Source organism: Propithecus coquereli, unplaced genomic scaffold (assembly GCF_000956105.1).
Source record: "Propithecus coquereli isolate 6110/MARCELLA unplaced genomic scaffold, Pcoq_1.0 Scaffold16, whole genome shotgun sequence".
Lineage (NCBI taxonomy): Eukaryota > Metazoa > Chordata > Mammalia > Primates > Indriidae > Propithecus > Propithecus coquereli.
In genome coordinates, this window is record NW_012140524.1 from 2,232,115 (window position 1) to 2,243,229 (window position 11,115).

At 45.3% G+C, this 11,115-nt stretch overlaps 1 protein-coding gene across 1 annotated transcript in view; it reads left to right on the forward strand.

The window, feature by feature from the left end:
* Window positions 1-3,334: 3,334 nt before the first annotated feature.
* The window catches only part of DENND5B (DENN/MADD domain containing 5B), a 203,001-nt gene continuing 195,220 nt past the window's right edge, over window positions 3,335-11,115 (forward strand). The window contains exon 1 of the mRNA XM_012640953.1: window positions 3,335-3,461. Coding sequence (XP_012496407.1) covers window positions 3,335-3,461 — 127 coding nt within the window. The remainder of the gene's footprint in view (window positions 3,462-11,115) is intronic.

Consider the following 11,115-nt stretch of genomic DNA (forward strand, 5'->3'; position numbering starts at 1 on the left):
GTTGGCACATGCCTGTAGTCCCAGCTACTCGGGAGGCTGAGGCAGAAGAATCGCTTGAGCCCAGGAGTTTGAGGTTGCTGTGAGCTAGGCTGACGCCACAGCACTCACTCTAGCCAAGGCAACAAAGCAAGACTCTGTCTCAAAAAAAAAAGAAAAAAAAAGATTTCCTCTTGTTGGAATTGTGATAGTTTGGCATGTTTTGTGCTATTTAGAGATTAAAGTATTAATAAATGGATTATTGCTTCCACTGAAAGGTCTCAATTCAGGCAAAAAATGCACAAGGAATGACAGCAGAATGGGCGGCAAGGCTCTAAGTACCTGAGCAATGATCTGCTATCTCCAAAGGACTCTCTGGTAAAGTCTCAAGTGGAGGGCATGTCATGCTTGGGGTAACTGAGTGCTGGCAGGGTCTGCTTCAAGAAGCAGAGGAGGGATTGACTGAGCACTGCTAACCTGGTGACACATGGTGACTCTGACTACCAGTAAAATGAAGTCTAATGAATGTTTTGGGCTCTGAATAGTTACATTAGTAACCAATTCCTTCTCCCTTTGTTGTGGTGGTGAAGAATGGTGTTGGCAAGCATTGTCTTAGCATAGGAAGAGGGATATGATCTCTCCTCTCAACACAATTTAAATATTTTAGAAGATTTATTTTAAATCATTTTTGTTAACTTAGCTAATTTACTTCTGTCATTATTTTAGAGGAGAACATGCATGCCGTTAATGATACATAGCTAGTTCTTGAATATCCTTTCAACTTTGTTTCATTACAGCTTAATGCAGAATATACCCTTACAGTGCCATTCTGAAGTGACAAAGAATCCAGATATTTTCAAATTAGTGTTTAATCTTGTAATGTGTAACTATTTCCTGGAAAGTTTTAGGAAAGATCTTAGGAATTTTGTCTATTTTGATAAGATTGATATAATTGCATGCATTCTGTTTGTTAGGGCTTCTATTTTTTTATCTTAAAAATATTAATGCAGGGCTTACAATCTCATAAATCAGTTACTGTTCAGATAAAAAAAGTAACATGTCTCTTGATTAGTGCAAACAATAAATTAGTTTTCTATTGTGTTTTGTTCGCTTAGCTTAGAATCTGACATTCTTCAAGAAGCTACCACCAAAGACAATCAGGAGAAACATACATACACCCAGCCACTGTCTTCTTTCCTTACTAGTGAAATTGTTTCGTGCATTTCAGCACTCTCTATGTGAGGAAAAGCAATAATTGTATAACAGTAATTAACATGTGTTCATAAATGTTACAGATATTGAAGTTTATGAATTTTCCTAGTACCATCAATAATCTGTTACTACCTACATAACCATCCCTCTTTCATCGCTCAATTAATAATTGAGGGGCTAGTTGGGGCCACGGTTTTGCTAGATACCGGCAATCTGAAGAACCAGAGAGCACAACTCCTGCTCTGTGTTTATAACCCAGCAAAGATGACACAGAAAAATCATTAGGAGTGTTTTCAAGAAGTGCAGGGTGCAATGGGAGCTAAAGGTCAATTACCCAGGCTGCGGCTCACCCTGATTTCTTGATTCTTTTTACATTTCAAAATTGAAGAAAGAAAGAAAGTGAGGATATAAACTATATTACATGATGGTTGCATGCACACATATCTTCCAAGAAGAACATTATTCAAATAACTGAGATTCTCTCAGTCCACCTCTTTGGAAGGTTTGCTTGTGTGTCTACCAGTGGTGTTCACGAACCTCCCTCCCCTCCAATGCTGAAAGGAGAGAGCAGGAAGGGGTGTGGAAGGGATGGCCATATGGAGATGGAAGGGATTCAGTTTTCCATCTTTCAAAGGAAAAAGAACCGGTTGGTGAGCTCCTTCTGAAGAGTGAAAGGTCAGAGTTGAGCAGGGTAAGAAAGCCATGCCCTTGTGAGGAGCAGAGTTCAGGGTCTAATTCCTGTTGCCTTATCAGCCTCCGATTGTACTCGCCGGGAGAGCCGATAACATCAAATGAGTACAGAGCTGCGGAACTGGAGCGCCTAGGCTACTTTACACCGACTTGGAAAATGTCGGGATAAATTTCAGAAGCGGCGGGGGGCAGAGGGCGTTGGATATTACAGTCCTTTTATAAGTCTCAAGACTTTGTGGTTATTGAGTTGTTTTGTGTGTTTTCCCCTTCACCGTTGACTTGTCACCAATTCACTGAGGAAGGATGGCTTGTGAATGGGAGGGTGAGGGCTGAGGGAAGGTTTCAAGGACTAGGATCTTTTTTTTTTTTTGAGACAGAGTCTCACTCTTTTGCCCCGGCTAGAGTGAGTGCCGTGGTGTCAGCCTAGCTCACAGCAACCTCAGACTCCTGGGCTCAAGCAATCCTTCTGCCTCAGCCTCCCGAGTAGCTGGGACTACAGGCATGCGCCACCATGCCCGGCTAATATTTTCTATATATTTTTAGTTGTCCGATTAATTTCTTTCTATTTTTAGTAGAGACGGGGTCTCGCTCTTGCTCAGGCTGGTTTCGAACTCCTGAGCTCAAACGATCCGCCCGCCTCGACCTCCCAGAGTGTTAGGATTACAGGCGTGAGCCACCGCGCCCGGCCAAGGACTAGGATCTTAAAATGAGATAGGCACCTGCACAGGTCACAGTTTAAAAGATGACGGTCCACACCAGTTGTGGGAAATGATCTCAGAGAGGCTGTTACTCTTCCCTAAAGCTTCATTTTTTGTTTTTAAATTACGATGGGTAACATCCCCTTTAGAAGACAGAATGCTACTCTAAGGCTAGCTCTCTTATCGGTTGGCCGGGGCTAGCAGGGGTGTGCAAGCGGTCGCCCCCAATGCCGCAGCCGGGACCGGCGGGCACGAACGCGGCCCGCGCCCGGCTCTCCCTCAGAGGCCGCTGGGCGCGCGCGCACGGCCGAAGCGCGCGTCCCCGCCCCTCGCGAGCGCGCTGCCCTCCTCTTTCCCCCGCCCCACGCGCGGGTCCCTGGCGCCCCCGCCCGCCCCGCGCTCCCACAGCCCGAGCGCCGCTCAGCTGACCCGCGGGCGCCAGACGCCCCGGCTCCCGGCTCGGGAGCGCAGCTGCGGCGGCGCGAGGCTCTCACGCCGACACTCCCCCTGCGCGCCCCTCCCCCACCGCGGCCGGGATCCGGACCAACTGGGCGCGAGCCCGCGGCCGCTTCCCCGGCGCCGAGCGAGGAGCCAGGCTGCGGTGGCGAGCGGTGGCTGCGCGGCCATGGGCTTGCCGGTGTCGCCGTAGGAAGGGCGCGGAGACCGCAGCCGTAGCGGCGGCGGCAGTAGCTTCCGCAGCAGTCACCACAGAAGCCTTCCCGGGCGGCAGCGGCGGCCACAGGAGCAGCGCGGCCGGGATGAGCGGGAGCGGCGCGGTGCCCGGCCCGGGCTCGGGCTCCTCCCCGGCCGCCTGCCGCTTCGCGCACTACTTCGTGCTGTGCGGGATCGACGCGGACAGCGGGCTGGAGCCCGACGAGCTGGCGGGTAAGGCCGGGCTGCGGCGCGGCGGGGGATCCTCAGGGGCGCGGGGGACGCGCGGGAGGCGGGGTGCGGGCTCCAGACAAAGTCAGCCCCTGGCGGTGCCTCCCGCTGCTGCTCTTCGGCCGAACGGGCGCTCGGGCGGCGATTTAATGACATTGTTATTTATTCCGCGTGCAGGGCGCGCTGCTGATTCCGCGGGCGCCGCGCCGCCGGGGGCTTTCGTCTCCGGGGCTCTGGGTTATTAATAACAGGCGCGGGGGCAGGGCGGCCCCCAGGGCACGGTCCCCGCACGGCACGCAGGCCCCTTGGCCCGCAGCTGCGCGCGGAGCCAACCAGTGACTCACTGGGCGCGCTGACTCCCCGCCCTTGTGGCGGTCCCCTGTATCCCACCCCCTCCCTCTCCGCCCCGGCTGCGAAGTTTCGGCCCCGCGCGTGACGCGGCGCTCAGGCTGCTTCGCAGGAGGGGGTGTCGGAGGTCGCTCGGCTGCTGGCTGGGTTGGCTCCCTCCGAGGCGGTGGTGGCCGTGTGGGGCGAGCGCGCGGCGGGAGGCTAGCTGGACTTCATCCTTGACTGTTCCCGGTCTGCGCCGCCTCCCGCCTCGGGTTCTGCGATGTCGGTCGAGTCACCTTTTGGAATCCTGTCGATTTGGCAGTGTCACGGGAGCTGGCGGGGACCTTTGGACGCTCGGGACCCGGCACGACGCTTTGTTGACACTGCTTACACTGTTCCAGAGTTTAAGTAGTGGGATATTTTCCCCTCAGTTTGGCGCACCGTGCATTAGTGCCTGGGTTTTCTTGGAGGGGCACCGGTCCCCTCTTTTGACTCATTTGATGGCGCAGTGCCGGGCTGTGCTGGGGGACGGACGATGGGAAAAGGGGCCGTTAAAGGGCGGTGGTGGGCGGGGGGAGTGCACAGTGTGGAGAGGACGCCGGGGAGAAACGACTGATTTCATTTTTCACACCTATTTCTTTCTGTTTGCCTCCGTGGGATCTGAATCTTGATGATGATGTTGTTAAATGGGTGAGACAAGTGACATCTGCCGCCTGAACTTTATCTGTGTCAGTGTTAAACACTTAGGTTATAGCCTTTCAGAACAGCTTCCTCCGGACATGGAATTCCTTATCGATTGCACCAATGTGGGTTTTTCTCTTTTCCTTTGGCGGGGGGGAGGGGAACTGGGAAGAATGTATTAAATAATAAACAGTAGTAGACAAAACTTCAGCCTTAAGATACAGTATCTATCAACCCACATCTTAGCTAAGAGAGTATCTTTTCCTTAACTCAGCTTCACAGCAAGACATTTTCAACAAAAACTGTAAGTCTAGTTTTAGTTAAAAAAAATTGAGAAAAAGAGAGATAATAGAGTACCAGGTTTTTCTATATGTGTAATTATGTAATCATATTGTTTCTTCCACTGAGATTTCATCTACATGTTAAGAATGGCTTTGCTAAGGGATGTGAAGTTCAAAAAAATGTCTACAGAGAGATTTGGAGAGATTCTTCTTAGAGATTGGTGAAGGGATTATCTTATTTTTCTAGAATCCTTTCTTACATAAACATCCTAAACATTTGTGGCACCAGGGTCACTTGGAGGCCTTCTGTCAGTGGTGACTGATGAAAGGAAGAAGCCTGTATTTTTTCTTTTCCATTTGCTTACTAAAGCCAAAACACCTTACAGGTATGACCTTGGGACTCTTTAGGCACAGTGCAAATGTCTTTAACAAAACTAAACAGTAAAAAATTATATTTTAATGCATTTTTTAGAAACAGACTATGGTGTCTCCTTTTGCAATACTGTGTGTCATTGTGGATGATTGGGATTTCTGCTTCTCATAATACTTGATGTATTCAAGTAATAATGTATTTTGTCTGGTAATATTTCAGTATCATTCATTCATTCAGCAAAAAGTTTTGAAAGCCTCTATGTGAAGCCTGTGTTCTAGGCACTGGGGACATTCTAGTATAAACAAATAATGACATACACTCATCCGTTGGTATCCATGGGGGATTGGTTCTAGGATCCTCTCCACACCCAGAATTCAAGGATGCTTAAGTCCTTTGTAAAATGGTGTAGTATTTGCATATAACCTATGCACAGTCTTGTGTATACTTTAAGTCATCTTTAGATTACTTTTAATACCTAATACATTGTAATGCTATGTAAATCGTAGTTATACTCTTTTTTTTTTTTTGAGACAGAGTCTGCTCTGCTGCCTGGGCTAGAGTGCCGTGGCATCAGCCTAGCTCACAGCAATCTTGAATTCCTGTGCTCAAGCGATCCTCCAACCTCAGCCTCCCGAGTAGCTGGGACTACAGGTGCATACCACCACGCCCGGCTAATTTTTTCTATTTTTAGTTGACTGGCTAATGTCTTTCTATTTTTAGTAGAGATGGGGTCTCGCTCTTGCTGAGGCTGGTCTTTAACTCCTAACCTCAAGCAATCCTCCTGCCTCAGCCTCCTAGAGTGCTAGGATTGCAGGTGTGAGCCACCATGCCCAGCCAGTTACATTCTTTTGTTTAGGGAATAATGACAAGAAAACTTCTGTATACCTTCAGTACAGATGAAACCATCATAGGCCTAACTACCTTTTCCATCTGCAGTTGATTGAATGTCCACGTGGATTTGGAACCCATGGATGCAGAAGGCCAACTGTGTATCGTTTGTCAGATGTTAATAAGTGCTGTGAGGAAAAATAAAGAGAGAAATGAGGTTAGGAGAATGCCAACAGAGTAGTGGGATGGTGGGGTTGTGATTTAAAATAAGATGGTTAGAGATGGGCCCACGATGAAGGTGACATGTGAACAGAGCCCTGAAGAGGATGAGGAAGCAAGCCATATGGATTGGCTGGGGGAATGGCATTGCAGGCAGAAGAAACAGCAAGTGCAGAGACTCTGAGGTGGGAAAGTGCCTAGTTTGTGCAGGTAACAGCAAGGAAGCCAGTGTGGTTGGAGCTGAGGAAAGGGGAAATAGTAGGTAAGATCAAAGAGAAAGGGCTGGGGAGATTGTGTAGGGAGTCATAGACGTTGTTAGGCTTTTACTCTGAGATTGGAAAGCTCTGGGAGATTTCGAGCAGAGTAATAATAAGATTTCATGTACCTTCTAAAAGGATTTGTGGCTGCCGTGTTGAGTAGACTGTATTGGGGCAAAGAAAGAGGCAAGAGACTAGTTAGGCTCTTTCATTATTTGAGGTAAGAGATGTTGGTGGCTTGGTGAAGTGTCAGGAAGGAGTCACGTTATATCTTGACGGTAGAGCCAACAGGACTTCCTGATGAAATGTGTGAATATGTATGAATTCTATGAATATGGTAGTTATATTCAAAGAAAGTGATCAAAGATGACTCCAATATTTTTGGACTGAACAAATAAGCTTCTGTTTATTAAAATAGGAAGATTGATGGAGAAGCAGGCTGGAGATAAGTTCAGTTTTGGACATGTTAAGTTTGAAGTGCTCATTAGATATTCAGATGAAGATGTCAAGTCATCTCTCAGGGAGAAGTCTGGACTGTAGATATAAGTTTAAAGCCATGAAATTAGTTGAAATCACCTAGGGAGTGAGTATATATAGAAAAGAAAAGGATTGAGTCCTGGGGGCACTCCTATGTGCAGAGGTAGGGAGAATGAGGAGGAAACAACCAAGAAGATTAAAGAGTATGGATGGTGATGTGGGAGGAACACAGGAGCATGTAGTGTCATGTTCTCAACTAACAATCTTGACTATTTCCATAGGGCTACATTTGGGGATCAGGAAACTGTGTTAGGCAAATTAGTCAGAAGGTTGTTTCTGTTTTGCTACATAAATTTCAGAGCTAATGATAGTTAAGGTTCTATTTTGCTTTTCTGGAACCGATCTATTTTTATCCCACTTTCTTAACAAGTTGTCACCCTGCCTGTAGAAGGTCTTAATTGACTTCTATTAAACATAATTTCTACCAGTTGGCTTTATGGACTTTTTCTTAACATATGCACGTTCCTAGAATTCTGCTGGTGGTGGGGCATTGAAATCAAATTGAAGACACATACCATATGATGAAGTAACAAATAGACAAGACCTTATAAAAGTTATCAAAGCTTCAGATGGTTTTTAGATACTCCTGCCAGTAAAACTGAACTTTAACAGCAATGGGAAAAGACTGCTTTCATCTCAAATAAATAAATCTCTTAATAGCTGAAAATAATTTAAATATATAAATAAAAATATTTTAAAATGGAGGACTTAGAAATTTTATGGGGAATGTTCATATGATATAGTGATATGTTGGTATTATAATACCTATTGTCCTTTCTCTGCCACATCTTAGCTGTTGTGCTTCTTCTCACCGTATATTTTCAGGATGCACTTTGTTCATAAACAAAAATGTCCTTTAAATGTTAAAACTGGAATGTGTAAATTTCCATTAAATGTTAAAGATAAGGAAAAAGTTTCAAAACTATTCTTTTAACCAGGTGTGGTGCTGCATACCTGTAGTATCAGCTACCCCAGAGGCTGAGGTTGGAGATCCCTTGAGCTTAGGAGGTCAAGGTTGCAGTGAGCTATGATGATACCATTGCTCTCCAGCCTGGGTGACAGAGTGAGACCCTGTCTCTAAAAAACAAACAAAAAACCTGGATTCTTTCTTGCATATAGAAGAAAGAAGGTATAAATGGAGGCAAATAATGCAATTAGTTAATGTGAAGGAAGGCAGACATCATTTTGAAATTTTCTTTCTTTTTTTTTTTTTTTTGAGACAGCGTCTCACTCTGTTGCCTTGGGTAGAGTGCAGTGGCGTCATCACAGCTCAGCACAACCTCAAACTCCTGGGCTCAAGCAATCCTCCTGCCTCAGCCTCCCGAGAAGCTGGGACTGTAGGTGTGCACCACCACACCTGGCTAATTTTTTTCTCTTTTTTGTAGAGACAGGGTCTCGCTCTTGTTCAGGCTGGTCTGGAACTTCTCACCTCAAGCGATCCTTCCATCTCAGCCTCCCAGAGTGCTAGGATTACAAGCGTGAGCCACCACGCCCAGCCTGAAATTTTCTTTTATGGTTCTCATTCCTTTAAGACCTAGCTATAGAAATACACATTGTTTGATTTACAGCAATGAATCTTTTGGGCAGTGGAAAAATGAAAGGCACGATTAGGCCTTTATTTAAGTAACATAAATATGCAAGCCCCCCCCCCAAGAGGGAAGGGACTTTGCCTCTCTCTCACAGTTCCTTATACACAATACACATGTTTAATAAGTGAATGAATATAAGTTTACATATGAGTCTCCCAATTTTGTGATGAGCAGAATGTCCTTAAAGTGTTCTCATGATAGCCTGGATTCAGTCCTGCTAATAGTTGTGGAAGTCTGGTAGATAAGATCTCTGCCACAGATCTTTGTTTAGATCTCTTGATATCTCTGGCTATTTTTAGCTTTGGTTGTATTGGGTGTGGTTTCCAGAAGAGCTTAGAAGCAGTGGAAGCTATGGTCTAAATCTGTGGTCCCCAACCCTCCGGCCACGGACCCCTACGGGAACCAGGCCACACAGCAGGAGGTGAGCAGCCGGGCAAGTGAGTGAAGCTTCGTCTGTATTTACAGCCACTCCCGTCGCTCAGATCACCATGTAAGTTCCGCCTCCTGTCAGATCAGCAGAGGCATTAGATTCTTGTAGGAGCTTGAACCCTACTGTAAACTTCGAACGCCAGGGATGTAGGTTGCATACTCCTTATGAGAATCTAACACCCGATGATCTGAGGTGGAGCTGAGGCAGTGATGCTAGCGCTGGGGAGCAGCTGCAAATACAGATTATCATTAGCAGAGAGGTTTGACTCTACAATAAATGTAATGCACTTGAATCATCCCAAAATGCAGCACCCCCTCCACACCCGTCTGTGGAAAATTTTCTTCCATGAAACCCGTCCCTGGTGCCAAAAGGGTTGAGGACCACTGGTCTAAATTCAAATATGTACAAAATTTAGTTGAGACTGAGTGTCATGCCACAGTAGTTCTAGAAAGGACCTTAGAGAAGAAACTGAGGCTGAGAGATTCAGGGCCCTCTCAGATCACATTTGACCAGCAGTAGACACACCTGGCTAGTGCATAGTGGTTCTAGTACATTATACCCCATAGTTATTTTATTTAAGTTCAGAAACAGATGAGGTTGACTTAAATTCAGCAAGTATTTCAGGCTTACCCTTACTCCAGACTGAATGTCATAGTCAAGAGTGTGCTAAACTATGTCTTTTAAAAACAATGGCCAGGTGTACAGGCTTGGGTGGGTTAGGAGCTCCCTACCATGATATGACCACTGTGGTAGTGCCTCAGTTGGTTAGCTTTGTTGACATCCTTGGCCCGCAGTAGATTATTGGGGTTTTGGAAGGTCTGGCCTGGTACCTGGGGAGCTGAGGAAGGAATAATACAAGGATTAGCCTCCATTCTAATAAGGTCAAAGAAGACTCGAGGTCTAGTTGCTATGGTATAGTGATAATTTGATTTTGAAAATCTACTGGAAATAAAACTCTTTGTAGTAAAATTGGCCCAATAGTGAGTACGGCTAGATTCCCTGTGATAACCCCAGGGCTCTGACATATGCTCCATTTTGTTAGTGCAGGACGCATCAGCATGGAGAATGAGAAGACCAAAGAGGGGAGGAGAGAGAGACGTAGTGTCTTTGGGGATGGAGAAAACAGTAAGAGAAAGGGAAAGAAATGGGGGACAGGGGAAGAGAAGGGAGGCTGAAGGAGTGCAAGTTCTATCTGCTGCTGAAGTGTTAAGATAGAATGTTCTATTAATAAAATTCCTGAGCACATCCTTTTGCTTGTATTTCCACTGCTGGTCACACACGCTCTTGGGGTAATAAAAGTAAATGTCTAGAATACAATACGTTGTTAGTCATAATTTTCATAAAGCTCCATATGGAAGAAAACATTTTCTTCTCCTACAATTTACTGGAGGGTGGAGATAGTTCCTGTGTAAGGTGCTTTAGGAAACATGTGCCATATGCCCAGATCCTTAACACTTTTGTTTTATAATGACCTAAATTTTGTTTTTGGTAAGGCCATAACTAGCTATTACATTTTGGATTGTTTAATGTTAAATGATTACAGTGTGCCAGGTTGTGGAATATATATGTATAGGGTACAGCCATTATTCTGTAAAAATCTACAATGAGATAGTAATAATAAAATTACATTTATAACATACTTTCCCCATGCTAGGCACTGTGCTCAATGCTTTATAGTCATTACCTCATTCGATGCTGACAATGCACCTTAGGAGGTATGCACTGTTTTCTCTCTTTTATAGATGAGGAAACTGAGGCTAGAGAGTTTAAGTACTTCATTTAGGTTCATATAGTAAGTGAGAAACCTGGATTGAAAGTCTGTCTGACATAAGCCATCCATGCTCATAACTACTATATTTGTTGCTTCCTTAAAAACATATGTTGTATTATACAGATTGTAAAATGTACCAGTATACAGATCCCAAATGGGTAACCTTATAGTCTAACAAGATTATATTTTATCTCCTCTATATAGGAAAGATATTAAAGGAGATACTACTGGTCAGCCCTTTACGACCTAGCCTAATCTTTTCTGTGGCCAGCACTGTCTTGCATGCTTTCCTTTCCTCATTCATCAAAAAGTTAGAAGAGTATATATTTGATATTACCTTTGTTTTGTTTTGTTTTTTTTT